We start from the raw sequence: 14,659 nt of genomic DNA, 5'->3' as shown, positions 1-14,659 counted from the left end.
GGGAGAAGCCAGGAGCAGCTGTGGGGAAATGTGGGCATCCTCTCAGAGGCCCGACACTGAGCTGGGAGGGTCCAGTGGTAACGCGCGTCGTGGGCCTGACAGTCTGCACATGGGACGTGCTTGGTCCGCTCAGCAGCTGTGATGATTCTTGGTATTACGGAAGAAGGCCCCTAAACTCCCACCACACTCCAGAGGCGTTCAGGACACCTCCCGGTGCCACCAGCGTCCCTCAGGCAACTCAGGTCCCACTTTCCTGACGTTTAACTGCTGCCCCAGTTTGCTGCCTGGGACTGACCTGTGTGCTCTTCGTGCTGGCTGCCCTGTGATGTGGTGTCACCCCTGCCTGTCAGCTGCAGCCTGGTTTGGGGGTGCTCTCCCCGGCAGATCAGACAGGACATAGGGGAGGGGAAATTTTCCATGTCCCCTAACATGTGTTGAGCACCCACGGGATGCCTGCAGCCCCAACGTGCAGATAAATCTGCGTCCCACGGGGCCTTGGGTGGCATGGGTGTCACCTCCTCTGGGAAGCCCTCCTTGATCCCTGGCTGGGTTGGGGTCGTCCCCACCCCCACCCCATGTTTCCACGAGCCATGCACTGACAGTTATCAAGCCCAGTGGGTCACCGAGTGTTCCCCACTGTCCCCTGCCTCGTCTGGGGCTGTGTTCTGTACTCTGCTAAATGCCCAAGGGCAGCACTGCATCCAGATGGGACGGTGCTCGTGAAATATTCGTCCAAGACGAACACTATGTCAAGACAGTGAGCTGAAATGCTGAGAGGTGACATGGCGTGGCCCTTTGAGGCCTGGCGTTGCCTCTCAAAAGGCGAGGGCAGTGTGCAGCCCAGGCCTGCCCTGTCTTTATCTCTCTCCACCCACTGGCAGTGGTGCAGCAGGAGCCTGCAGGAGGAGGTGGGGTTGGTGAGTGAGTCCTGCGCTCCCAGAGAGGTGCACAGGTGACGGCCATGTCCAGCAATTACGGGGACCTGAGCTGGTGGGCTTGCTTTGGGGTGCTGTCTTTTAATCCAGAAGGCTTTTTGTCATATACCGACTGAGTCCGGACCTGCCCTGGGCTTGAGAGGAGACAGAGGCGTGGAACTATAAGCTGATGGAACAAGAGATTTAGAGGAAACACCTTAAAGATCGACCCTTCTTTCTACAGATGGGAAACTGAGACTTCAGGAAAGCCAGAGTGCATGGTAGCGTGAAAGACGAGGACTTTTGAGTCAGAGTATTCCTGGCACTTAGCGGCTGTGTGACCTTGGGCAGGTTACTTAACCTCTCTGCACCTTTGTGTCCTCGGCTGTGGTGAGCAGTGACCGTGACCGCATCTGGGAAAGCTGCCAGCAGAGCATCCAAGCGCTCGTTGGGTGAATCCAGGCTGATCTTTCCCTGGCCTGTGTGGTGCTGCCGTGCCTGAGAAGAATGCCGGCCACCAGAGCAATCCCTGGTGGCAGGGGGTTAGCTAGATAAAGAGTGTCCTCCACCTCTCTGCAGGCTCTTAAGTGGCCCTGGGGCCCAGCGCTCGGTCCTAGTTGTTTGCTGACCTGGAGGAGGGTCAGGTTGAGTCTCGCCACATCCGGGGTCCTGAAAACCATTTGGAAGGGCCATGTTGGGGCGTATGGGAAGATGGAGGGCTCCAGGGGGTGCTGAGTTTGGGGTCTTGGTGTGGCCGAGGGGAGCCATCACTCCCCAAGATGGGGACACAGGAGGGAGGGTGTTATCTGGGATGCCTGACATTTGCAGTGTCTCGTGGGCATCCAGGTGGCTGGTAGGCCGTGGTTGGAGAGAGAGATCCAGGAACTCTGAGATACGGCAGATTTGGTTACAGAGTCAGGACCGCTGGCAAGAACAGGACCAGACCAGGGACAGCGGGTGAAGGGGGAGGAGGCACCAGGCAGTGCGGGAAGCTCGCTGCCCTGAGGGGCGGCCCTGGACTGGGAATGGAGGCCCCTCCCTGACGCTGGTGCAGGGAGAGGGCTGGGCCTGCTGGACGGGGCGTGAAGGGCAGGCGGGGGCAGCAGACAGTCTGAGTGGCACAGAGCCCTTGGCTTCCTAAATGGAACCGAGTTCTGTGAGATTTTCCAGATTAACACAGGAGCTGTTTTTCTTCACAGACCCATTCTGTCTGCTCTGCCCCTCACCTCCCAGGCCCTGGCTCCCTGCCGGCTCCCCACCCCAGAGGCCCAGCCCCGTGGTTACTGTGTGAGGGTGCCCGGGCCCTTCCTGGAACTCCAGCTCCCTCCCCAGCCCAGGGCAGGAGCCCCGCAGCCCGGACCTTCACCATGCCAGCCACTCCCACCCAGCCCGGCTCTGTCCCTGGGGGGCTCCACTGACCCCCACCTCCTGCTCTTCTAGGCCAAGGAGAGGAGTGAGGGGAGCACGGGGTCCAAGCAGAAAGTACCCGTGGAGGGCTACCCTGGACGCTAGGCCGGAAGGGTGTGCAGCCCCTACACCCCCAAAGCATGCCTGTCTCCCTGGTCACAGGCCTGGGGCTCTTGGTCTGCAAGGCAACCAGGGTGAGTTCTGAGAGCCCAGCTCAGTCAGGCCGGCACACACTGCTGGACCCATCACTGCCCCCTCCCCGGCACCGGCCCGGGCTTTAGCCGCATCCAGCACATTGTGACCTTTCTCCCTTCAGTGCCCACACATGGGCCAGTCCTACACCTGCTGTCTTTTCCCACCCGCACCCCACTTATCACAGACCCCTACCTGCCTTCCAAGAGACCACTTGAACATCCTGCTCTCCCAGGGGGCCTCTCCAGACTTGCACGGATGGGGTAGGCACCCCGATTCATGCCCCACGTCTCCTCGGAGGTGTCCCCCGTCGCATTTCTGGGTGCCACCCCTGCCAGGCTGTGAGTTCCTGGGAGGAGGCTCACGGCCTCCCTCTCCTCGGGGTGCTCCATGCCTGACATGGGGCCTGTACGGGGGGAAGGTGTTCAGAGAATGTGGGGCGGGTGGGTGGATGTACAGACAGACGGCTGAGGCCAGAAACAGGCTGCAGGGGAGTGGGCAGGCCCTGGAGAGTCTGCGCCAGCAGGTGAGGGTCTGGGCCGCCATGGGGGAGAAGGAGTAGGTCCGGTGGCCGAGACCATGCCGACCCTCACGCCCCCTCGTCTTCCTCTTGTAGATGAAGATGATGCCAACAGACTTGGGGAGAAGGTGATCCTCCGGGAGCAGGTGAAGGAGCTCTTCAACGAGAAATACGGTCAGTGCGTGGCGGGGGAGGGCAGGGCCTGGGGGGCAGCCTTCCTTGGAGGCACTCCTCCCTCTGCAGCCAGCCTGGCCTCCAGTTGCCCCCGGCTGGCCTGTCCGCTCCCTGGAGACATAGTTGCCCTGTCCGAGACTGATGGGAGCTGATCCCTCTTTCTCCCCATCCAAGAAAGGAGAAAAAACCCTGATCTGTGGTGCACACAGTGGGGATGGCTATGGTCAGCATTTCTGTTTCTCTAGGGCTGGGCTGTGTGGCAGAGGCCGTGCCCCACGGCCAAGTGCTTGTTCACGCAGACGCTTGTCTGCCCAACACACACTCAGCCCTGAGATTCCAGAGGAAGGCATCTGATCCCGCCGTCCAGGGGCTCAGTGTCGGGAGGGAACTGGCCGTGGAATATATGAAAGGTGCCAGGTCCTGTGCAGAAGGCATCCAGGTGCCAGGGTGGAACCCAGGATGGTGCAGTTGATAATACGGTTACCACTGATGGAGCATTTTCTAGATTACTGGGTGCTAGGCTGCACTGGGTGCTCTATATACATTTTGTTTGTGATGAATTTAGTAGTATTGGCTCCACTTTGTATTGTAGCAGAGAAAGACAGTTAAAAAAAAAAAGAATTTCAGAGAGTGACAAAGGAAAACAGGAAAATGTAGAAGTGTGATGAGGGTGAGACGGGGTAGCCGTGGCCTGTCTGGATCGGTGAACCAGAAAGCTCCTTGGGCACTTCCCTGGTGGCGCAGTGGTTAAGAATCCACCTGCCAGTGTAGGGGACACGGGTTCAAGCCCTGGTCTGGGAAGATCCCACATGCCGCGGAGCAACTAAGCCCGTGCACCACAACTACTGAGCCTGCGCTCTAGAGCCCGTGAGCCACAACTCCTGAGCCCGTGTGCCACAACTACTGAGCCTGAGTGCCACAACTACTGAAGCCCGCGCGCCTAGAGCCCATGCTCCGCAAAAAGAGAAGCCACTGCAATGAGAAGCCCGCACACCCCAACGAAGAGTAGCCCCCACTCACCACAACTAGAGAAAGCCTACGCTCAGCAACGAAGACCCAACGCAGCCAAAAATAAAATTAATTAATTACTTAATTAATTGAAAAAAAAAGAAAGAAAGAAAGCTCCTTGGAAGAAGGGATGTTTTAGCCAGAACTTGAACGTCAGGGGGGGACAGACATTAGAAGGAAGCTTGCCAGGCAGAGGGAACAGCTCGGTGACTGGGGAGCAGCGAGAAGTCAGGAGGGCCTGGAGTGGGAAGATGTCCTGATGACGGGGTGGGGAGAGGTGGGCAGGCCAGGACTCCGAGTTGGGGTTTCATTTTGAGAGTAACAGGAAGCAACTCTGCTGGTGGTTTGTGGTGTCTTTTTCACTTTTTATTTTGGAATCAGTTTTCAAACATATACTAAAGCAGAGAGAATGACAAAATGACCCACCATGTAACTCAAACCTGGCTTCTGTGCTTACCAACATTTTGCCAATCTTAGTTCATCTGTTTCCACAGGCACACTTTGATAGGTTTAGTACTTTGAAACAAATCTAAGACATCCCGTCATTTCGGCCACAAATACCTAAGTAAGGACTTTTATGTTTTCTAACACAATTGGAGTGGATTTTTAGCAGCATCAGGTCCTCATTTGTCAGGTCCAGGCGTGCACACTTAACAAATCATTGCACTGGGCATGTGTGAAAGTACCTGTTTGATTGCCAGTGTTGGATATTGATTTTTTTTTTTTTTTTTTGGGTGAGCCTTGAGGCATGCGGGATCTTAGTTCCCTGACCAGGGATCAAACCCATGCCCCCTTCAGTGGTAGCATGGAGTCTGACCACTGAACTGCCAGGGAATTCGATGGATTTTTTTTTTTTTAATTTTATTGAAGTATAGTTGATTTACAATGTTGTATTATTTCTGCTATACAGCAAAGTGACTCAGTTATATATATTCTTTTTCATATTCTTTTCCATCCTGGTTTATCACAGGGTATTGAACATAGTTCCCTGTGCTATACAGTAGGACCTTGTTGTTTATGCATCCTGTATATACTAGTTTGTATTTGCTAATCCCAAGCTCCCACTCTTTCCCACCCCCACTCCTCCTGGATTTTAGTTTTGCTAATTGGATAAAAAAAAAAGTGGTGTGTGTGTTGACTTATAAACTCTCAGTGGTGCAGTGGCTACTGAGTGGGGCTGTGCTGGGTCCCAGCCGTTCCCCACAGAGCTTGGCTTTGACAGGGGACATCTTCCCTGACTCCCTGTGCCCTCTAGGTGAGGCCCTGGGCCTGAACCGGCCTGTGCTTGTCCCTTACAAACTGATTCGGGACAGCCCAGATGCTGTCGAGGTCACAGGCCTGCCCGATGACATCCCTTTCCGGAACCCCAACACATATGACATACACCGGCTGGAGAAGATCCTGAAGGCCCGGGAGCACGTCCGCATGGTCATCATCAACCAGCTCCAGTGAGTGCCCCCAGCACCTGCGTCAGGGTGGGAAGGGTGGTGGGGGCCATGGGAGAGGGTGCTGCTTGGATCTGGGAGGGGAACCCCCAAAGCAGGCCCAGCCAGGAGTCAGAGAGAGAGACAGAGAGAAAAGGAGAGAGAGGGACCTTTCACTTGCACAGAATCCAGGAGATAGACTAGCTTAACACTCTCATCTTAAAGATCAGGAAACTGGTGAGGAAAGGGACAGTGTAAGTCACAGTGGGTCAGCTGGGCTCTAGACCCAGGTAGCTTAGTCCATTCGGGCTGCTGTAACAAAATACCACAGACCGGGTAGCTTAAACAAAAGAAGTTTATTTCTCACCATTCTGGAGGCTGGGAAGTCCAAGATCAAGGTGCCAGCAGATTTGGCATCTGGTGAGGCTCTTCCTGGTTCACAGATGGCCCTCTTTTCGCTGTGTCCTCACATGGTGGAAGGGACAAGGGAGCAATCTGGGGCCTCTAATAAGGGCACTAATCCTGTTCTTGAGGGCTCCACCCTCCTGACCTAATCACCTCTCAAAGACCCCACCAACAAATACCATCACATTGGGGATTAGGTTTCAACATTTGAATTTTTCGGGGAAACTAGCATTCAGTCTGTAGCCCCGGATGCCCTGATTACAACCCCTTTCAACTGAAACACAAGGCCTCAGCATTCATGGGTGTTTGTTTACTTTTTGGATTTTAATTAAATTTGATTTTTTTTTTTTTTACTATTCCCCTCATGTTTACCCATTTTACTGTATTTAGAAAATAACAGTAATTCAGTACCCCACCCCCCAGAGACAACCACTGTCTGTATTTTACTATATATCCTTATAGTGTTTTTTTTAAATGTGGTAGTTTATTTGATTATTTTCTGATTTAGAAACAATACACACAGCAAACTTGGGAAAATACAAAAAGTAGAAAAGACGAGGAAGATAACCCATAACACTCCTATTCAGAGTTAACACTGGTGGTGCTTTTTTTTTTTTTTTAATATTTATTTATTTATTTATTGGCTGCACCGGGTCTTCGTTGCGGCATGCAGGATCTTTAGTAGCGGCATGCAGGATCTTTAGTTGCGGCATGTGGGATCTAGTTCCCTGACCAGGGATTGAACCCAGGTCCCTTGCATCAGGAGCACAGAGTCTTAACCGCTGGACCACCAGGGAAGTCCCTGATGGTGCATTTCTTTCTTAGTTTTTCCTCTACCCATATTTTCTTTTCACTTTTATACTCCATGTTTTAAAATTAAAATAGTATTTGCATGTGTCAAAAAAATCAAATTATTCAGAGGGGTCTCAAATGAAAAGTAGAGGTTTCCCTTCCTTCCCAACTACAGTCCACTCCCTGAAGTAACTTCTGGAAAATAGGAGAAAATGCCCACCCCACACCCTGTAGGCATACTTTCCACAGAGAACCACCAAAGACATTCTGGGGTTTTCCTTCAACGTTTCCACTTCTCTTTTAATGCCTGTTAGATATATATTTTGAAAATGAAACTGAGATCAAACAGTATTTATCTGTAGACAGTAAGTAAAACTTGCTGTTTCCTCTCTGGCTGTCTTGCATGTATTTGACCATTATCCATTTCCTTGATAACTCCCTTTAACGACTGTTTAGATGGACCATAATGTCCTCTACTGATGGACATTTAGGTTACATCTAATTTGTGGGGGGTGGTTCATATAATAACACTGCAAGTAAAATAATCAATAAAATAAAAAGTAAAAGATATATTAAGATATACTACTGTCTCAAATATCCATTTACATAAATCTAGGCACACACTTTTGATTACTTGGTCAGACGACCCCCTCGCTCTCTAGAGGAAACCAGGTCCCGAGACTGGCGATCACGCACCTTCTCTGGGCGGGGATGCTGACCGTTTTCATCCGGGTCTTACCTGGCTAATGTTCCAGCAGTGGCGGCATCTCATCTCATGTCATCTCACGAGAGATGTCGCCCAGACTCAGGGAGCAGGTGAGAAGGAGGAGGGGAAACCTCATTTTCTAACTGCCACCTCATCTTTTTCTTTTTCAGACCTTTTGCAGAAATCTGCAATGATGCCAAGGTGCCAGGTAAGTCAGAGGCTAAAGAGGCCATCCTTGGGAAATCCCTGGCAGTCCAGTGGTTAGGACTCTGAGCTTCCACTACAGGGGGCACGGGTTCAATCCCTGGTCAGGGAACTGAGATCCCACAAGCCACGTGATGTGGCTGGAAAAAAAAAAAAAAAAAAAAGGCCACCCTTCTGCCTCTCAGGGACCAGAGTCTATGGACAGATCTGGGCCAAGTGGCACGCAATAGAGGGAAGTGTAGTCCCCCTGCCCAGTACCTCCCCAGGGAGCCTGAGACCTCCCTCTGCAGCGCCAGTATCCCCAGGTGCTGGAAGGACAGGAAGCCTGCAGGCACCCTTCAGAGAGGCCCTGCCACAGAGGTCCAGATCAGCTAGAGAGGATCAGCTAGAGAGGGTGTCAGATCTGCTAGAGAGGATGAGGAACAGGCTGGAACCAGCAAGAGGGGGCATCAGGTAGGATGGCGGAAGTCACCCAGGGAGGGGAGGAGGGGTGACGTGGGGTCGGCAGGGGTGAGGCAGGCGGGCGCTGCCCGAGACTGGCTGGGCCCCCTAGATTCTGCCTGCATTTGCAGGGCAGCACCTGCACCAGACCCTGGTCTTCTGGAACCTTTCAGGGCACAAGAACCTGGGAAACTCTGGGATTCTGATTAAGCAGGTGTGCCATAGAGCTCGAGAGGATGGAGCCCTGGGGATTGGGAGGTGCACCTCTGATTAAGAAACACCCATCTCGTCCCACCTCTCATGGTACCTCTGGGAAACTGAGGCCCAGGGAGGGGAAGGGACTTGCCAAGGCCATATAGTGAGTTGGTGGCCGCCTAGAACCTGGTGTCCAGACCATCCATCTGAACCACAGGCCACCGTGGACTGCAGGCCCCAGCGTGGCTGCTTAATGGGGACAGTGATGGAATTCAGCGAGGTGGCCCCACCCCAGCCTGAGACCCAAGGTGGCCCAACTCCAGATGGTCCCAGTTCCCCTGGGACACCCCTGGGGTGGCACAGGCAACCAGCAGCCCCCTCCTTCTAGCGTGTGCTGATGCCACGGGCACGGCACTAGGCACTCGTGGTAGGGAGGTGACTAGGTTTGGGAGTGCTCCCAAGTCAAAGGCAGACACGCAGAAGGCTCCATGGAGGCCTCAGGGAGGAGAGTTTGGGACAAATGATCAGAGACTGGATGCTGTCACTTACATCCACCCCCTCCCCCCCCGCCATGGCCATCTTTAGGGTCCACAGCCCTGGGCCAGCACCTCTGACTTGTTTGCATGTGGAGCCTCCTACAAAAATTCCTCCTCCCTGGCTCACAACCTGGGCTCCTCCTGCCTCCAGAGTCTCCTATTTCCCGGGGTCTTTATACCACATCCCAGATGCCAGGCTCTGGTTTTGCTTCAGCAGCTGAACGAACAATTGCCCCCTGGGCCCAGCCTGCCCTCATGCTGTGTCATTAAGACCCTTCTGGTGGGCTGTGTCAGTAACCTGTCCATCCACTCAGTCAAGCCCAGTCCCCACCTGTGCATCACACAGCAGCAAATCGTTTTTTTTTTTTTGGCCTTGAGAATTCGGGGATCTTAGTTCCCCGACCAGGGATGGAACCCGGTCCCCTGCGGTGGAAGTGCAGAGTCCTAACCACTGGACCACCAGGGAATTCCCCAATATACAGCTGCAAATCTTTTTGATAAGTCTTACATATTCACATGAATTGAATTCAGCAGCAACACGACCCCTGCTAGTCCTGCTGTGTGCTGGGCTTGGTACTAGGCTCTTTCATACACATAATCTCCTTTGAGTCTCATATCACAGTTGTCCCCTTTTGGCTCAGAGAGGTTAATCAATTTACCAGGGTCACACAGCTAGTAGGTGGCAGCAGTGGAGTTTGAACTTAGGACTTCTGGCTGTAAACCAGGGTTTCTTTCCATTGGGACACTGCCTGTCTACTAGTACCTGTGACCTGTCACCATTCACAGCAAATCAGATCTGGGTCATCACACATCAGCGGTAACAGTAGCAACAATACTGATACCAATTCTCAGTTTCTGACTATTTACTGGGGACCAGGCACATTAGCTCATGTGACTCTCCCAGCAAGCCTGCAGGATCTTATATTTTACTTGTGATAAAATGAAGGCTCGTTGGCCACTAAGTGACTCCCCTTAAGACTTAAGTCTGTGTGGCTCAGAGTCTGGGAGTTCTGGGGAGGCCGGGAGCCCACAGGCTACATGGTCTGGGGAGGGTATAAGGAAACCTCCTGGGGAGACCCACCTGGGGGAGGAGGCTCTATTGTTAGCAAAGCAGACAGGTGAGCGGGAGCAGGAAGGTGGGAGAGTGGGGCGTGGGGCTGCTTAGGGAAGGAGGCCGGAGAGATGGGCCTCAGCTGCCGGTGGGCCGGGAGCCTTGAGTGCTGAGAGGGGGACTTCAAACCTGAGAGCACGGCCTTCTCCGTGGGGGGTCAGGAGGCCAAGACACAGTGGCCCTGGCACCCGGCGTCAGCAACCCTTTCTCCCACCAGCCAAAGACAGCAGCATCCCCAAGCGCAAGAGAAAGCGGGTCTCCGAAGGGAATTCCATCTCATCTTCCTCCTCCTCTAACCCGGAGTCAGTGGCATCCACCAACCAGATCTCACTCGTGGTAAAGTTGCACAGACCTGGACCTGACTGCTCTTCTCTCTGGCTTTCAGCCGGCACTCGGGCAGGCTCGTCTACTCCGGAGCGTGGGTCTGGGGTGCGGGGAGATGCTGGGCACTGAGTAGAGTCTGCAGACACATCTGCCTGCCCTACCCATGAGACAGTCCACCCCCCTCTCATCAGGTGCCCACAGGCGCCCGGGGAAGGAGTTCACACCCCCACTACGCAGATGGGCAAGCTGAGGCCGAGGAGAGGGAAGGGACCTGACCACCCACTCGGCAGGACCTCAAGCAGACTCCTGGGTTCCCGGGGCAATCAGATGCTAGACTAATCTCTGTGCTCACATCACATGCTCTGAGCCACAGCCCTGTGAGGTGTTCCCTGCAGTTATGTAGACAAGGAAAACCAGGGTCAGAGGCTGCATGACTCTGTGGCCTCATGGCTGGCCAGTGGTGGATGGAGACCCCACCTCCAAAGCTCCACCTGTTCTGCCATATGGCTGGATTTTTCTCTCCCACCCACGAGGAAAACCTCATTAAGGGCACACACTTGAGGGTTCTTTCTGATTTCAAAATATTAGCTTTGAAATCCCGAGTCCAAATGGGGAGAATATTGGAAGACAGTTGAAAATGACTTTAGGATTTGTTTATCCTTGGACCCCTTCCTGCTAAACCCCGAAGCTCAGGCTTTGCCTCTGTTCCTGCCAGGGTGCTCACAGAGGGTCCCTAGCCCCTCACACCACCCAGAGAGACAGGACAGCTGCTTTGGAGCCTGAGGCCTGGAGGGGGCTGAGTTGATGGTGGTGACCAGCAGTTCTGAGCCAATCCCCAATTCCCTCCCCACATGTCTGCTCACATGGTTAGCCCCCGGGACACAGGTGGGAATAGGTCAGAAGGCTCCAGCCCAGGCCCCATGGCCACTGGTGAACTGCGTGACCTTAGACAGGTCCCGCCCCGTCTCTGGGCATTCCATGGCCTCAAAATAAATAGCATCTGAGGAAGCCCTTCAGAAAGCAGCGCTGAGTGTTCTGGTATGCTCTCCACGTCACCCGGAGTCCTAACCCGGGCTCTCTGTCCCCCTCTTTCTAGCAATGGCCAATGTACATGGTGGACTATACCGGCCTGAACGTGCAGCTCCCGGGACCTCTGAATTACTAGACCTCAGTGCCGAATCAGGACCTCACTCAGAAAGACTAAAGGAAATGTAATTTATGTACAAAGTGTATATTCGGATATGTATCGATGCCTTTTAGTTTTTCCAATGATTTTTACACTATATTCCTGCCGGCAAGGCCTTTTTAAATAAGTAAAAAAAAAAAACAAAAAAAAAAAACCATTGTCTTTGTTCCTGTTGCGTTTTCTCTCTTGGAATTTGTGGCTGCAGCTGTCACTGGAACGAGGTCAGGAAAACCAGCTCAGGTGGCCTGCCTGGGCCCTCCGTCCTTGCCAAAGCAGAGGCGGTGGCCCTGACCGCGGGGCCCTGGGTACAGACTTCACTCATTTGGCTGCTGCTGGGGTCACGTGACCTCAGGATGCGGCAGCACGGAAGGCAAAGTGCTAGGCTGACATCCTTGGCCTCAGGGAGCGTTCAGTGTGGTAAGGGGCCGTCTTGCCCTTGCCCCAGTAACTCAGGTGAAGTCAGAAAAGTCAAGTATGGGGACTTCCCTGGTGGCACAGCGATTAAGATTCCGAGCTCCCAATGCAGGGGGCCTGGGTTTGATCCCTGGTCCAGGAACTAGGTCCCACATGCCGCAACTAAGGAGCCAGTGAGCTGCAACTAAGGAGCCTGCCTGCCACAGCTAAGACCTGATGCAACCAAATAAATAAATAAATAAATAAATAAATAAATATATATATATATATTTTAAGTCAAGTATGATAAGCAAGTATGGAATCTCCATAGCTGGAGGGAAGGCATCTTGGCGAAGGGGCTTTGGGTTGGGCCTGGAGGGCTGGAGTGGGTTTTTTTGTGTGTGTTTTTCTTTAACATCTTTATTGGAGTATAATTGCTTTGCAATGGTGTGTTAGTTTCTGCTGTACAACAAAGTGAACAGCTATACATATACATATATCCCCATATCTCCCCCCTCTTGCATCTCCCTCCCACCCTCCCACCCTCCCTATCCCACCCCTCTAGGTGGTCACAAAGCACGGAGCTCATCCCCCTGTGCAATGCAGCTGCTTCCCACTAGCTATCTGTTTACATTTGGTAGCATATATATGTCCATGCCACTCTCACTTCATCCCAGCTTACCTTCCCTCTCCCCGTGTCCTCAAGTCCATTCTCTACGTCTGCGTCTTTATTCCTGTCCTGCCCCTAGGTTCTTCAGAACCATTTTTTTAAGATTCCATATATATGTGTTAGCATACGGTATTTGTTTTTCTCTTAAAAATATGGAATGCTTCACAAATTTGCGTGTCATCCTTGCACAGGGGCCATGCTAATCTCTGTATCGTTCCAATTTTAGTGTATGTGCTGCCGAAGCCAGCACCTGGGGTGGGTTTTTGATAGAGTTCTGGGTACTGAAGCAGAGTGATGGGTCACAGCTGCTTCTCAGAAAGACCTCTTTGGTGGCAGGTGGCAAGGTGAAGGAAAGGATGAGACCGGAGGCAGAAAGACAAGTCAAAAGGGCCTGGCGGTAGTCCAGGCCTGGCACCCAGTGGCCACTCATTCAGTCCTGGTGGGGAAGGCAGGGCGCCCTTACCTAGCGCAGAATCAGGAAATGGTCCTAGAAGCACATTAGGAGTTGGTGGGACAAAGCAGGGAGGGCTGGCGCAGGACGGTGGGACAAAGCGGGGGAGAGCCGCACGTGCAAAGGCAGGGAGGCCCGGACTGAGAACCTGGAAGTTCCAGGAACAAGGAGTCGCTGGAGCAGTCGACTCAAGGAGAGCGGCTGGAAGTGTGACGGATAGGTGGGTGTGTTCCCAGCAGACTGCTGCCTGCACATGGTGCTGTGATCGAGAGGTGGGCCGGGGGCAGAAATGCAGCCTGGGTTCTGCTGGCCCAGCCTTGCACGTTGCATCCTGTTCTCCCTGGCCCTGGTGGAAGACCTTGTGGGCCGGGTAAAGGTGATGGGGTATGGTGGTGAAAGCCACAGCACGGAGTACCAGGGGAGAACCAAGACCAGATCTGCATTTTGGAAGGGTCCACTTCCAGCAGCCAGGAAACTTCAGAGGAGAGAGAAGCTGGAGGCCATGTGGGAGGCTCTTGTAGTTGTTCCAGCGAGAGCTGGCAGGGGTTTGAGCCAGGTGGAGAATAACAGGGAGGTCAGCCAACAGGACTTGGAGGTCAATTGGATGCAAGTGCTGGGGCGTAGAGGAGTCAGGGTGACAACGGGGTCCAGCCAAGGTCCAGCAGGAAGCCTGCAGCTTGGAGGAACTGAGTCCTGAATCAGCTAAGTACACGATCCAAACGGTTCAGGAGCTTCTGCCAGCCCTCTGGGTTAGCCTGGTGCCCAGAGCTGGGAGGGAAGGCCCTGTCCCAGCCTTCCAGACTCTGCTTCCTCCTAGAAAGACGCAAGAAGCCAGAACCACGAGCTGGGTATGCCCCACCCAAACTTGTCCTCTTTCTGCCACATGCCAGTGGCCCCAGGACCTGCCAGGGCTCTCCACTCCATCCTCAGGTCCCTGGCCCTGGGCCCAGCTGGCCTTGTAATCTCCAGGATCAGGGGGAGGGGCGACCCCCTCTACTGACCACCTCCCCCAAGGCATAAACTGCCTAGGAGATCAAGAACATCGTTGCAGCTGCCACCTTGCCTTCAAGCCCCCTTCTCTTGCCACCCAGCCTTCCCCCATCTCATCCTATCTCTCCCTGGATTAAAAAACCCCACTGCTTTCCCTCCCCCGCAGCACTGAGTGCCAACTTCTTGGCGCTCCCGGTCTGTCCCCCTCCTCTGCCTCTCATCCCACCGATCTGTCCCCTTTCTTCTCCACGTCAGCCACAGAGCAGTGAGCGGCTGCAGCCTTGGCACCGGCCTCCTCGCGGCCTGGCCGGCCTGGGACTCGGGTCCACCTGGCGCCCCCGCACCCCAGCTGGCGCCTCCCGGTTGTCTAGACCGACCAGGGTCGCCCCGCCCCCGGGCTCAGATCTGCGGCCAGAGCCGGAAGTGGCTCCGGCCCCGGGCGGGCGGGGCTCCGCGTGCCCGAGACGGTGCCGCCGCCGACTGCGCGGAGAGGCGGGGAGCCCCGGGGAAGGGCGCTGGAACCCCGGAACACCAGCGCTGCGGACTGCAGAGTCTCTGCATCTGTCATCTTTCGGACGTGTGCAAATAGGTAGGTTGGTGCAGCAAACCTTCGCGC

The 14,659-nt window shown here is 54.1% G+C and overlaps 1 protein-coding gene and 1 non-coding gene across 7 annotated transcripts in view; one reads left to right on the top strand and one right to left on the bottom strand.

Annotated features, from left to right (window-relative positions):
- The window catches only part of GTF2IRD1 (GTF2I repeat domain containing 1), a 111,644-nt gene extending 99,964 nt beyond the window's left edge, over nt 1-11,680 (top strand). For 5 of the 6 annotated variants that reach the window (XM_029220892.1, XM_029220893.1, XM_029220890.1 and 2 more), the window contains 5 exons: nt 3,130-3,207; nt 5,471-5,663; nt 7,713-7,750; nt 10,247-10,365; nt 11,450-11,680. In XM_029220892.1, coding sequence (XP_029076725.1) covers nt 3,130-3,207; nt 5,471-5,663; nt 7,713-7,750; nt 10,247-10,365; nt 11,450-11,518 — 497 coding nt within the window. In that variant the 3' untranslated portion in view covers nt 11,519-11,680. Of the gene's footprint in view, nt 1-2,354; nt 2,409-3,129; nt 3,208-5,470; nt 5,664-7,712; nt 7,751-10,246; nt 10,366-11,449 lie in introns of those variants that run through there. The other variant, XM_029220894.1, reaches the window with a different exon arrangement.
- Nucleotides 11,681-12,748: 1,068 nt separating this feature from the next.
- LOC114895110 lies at nt 12,749-12,852 on the bottom strand. The gene has a single exon (XR_003793419.1). It is a non-coding gene; the product is annotated as a U6 spliceosomal RNA (small nuclear RNA).
- Nucleotides 12,853-14,659: the final 1,807 nt, after the last annotated feature.

Source organism: Monodon monoceros, unplaced genomic scaffold, assembly GCF_005190385.1.
Source record: "Monodon monoceros isolate NGI ecotype Baffin Bay Population unplaced genomic scaffold, NGI_Narwhal_1 Super_Scaffold_13, whole genome shotgun sequence".
NCBI classification, from domain to species: Eukaryota; Metazoa; Chordata; class Mammalia; order Artiodactyla; family Monodontidae; genus Monodon; species Monodon monoceros.
The sequence above is the reverse complement of the archived record's forward strand: the minus strand, read 5'-3'. Positions and strand labels throughout refer to the sequence as shown.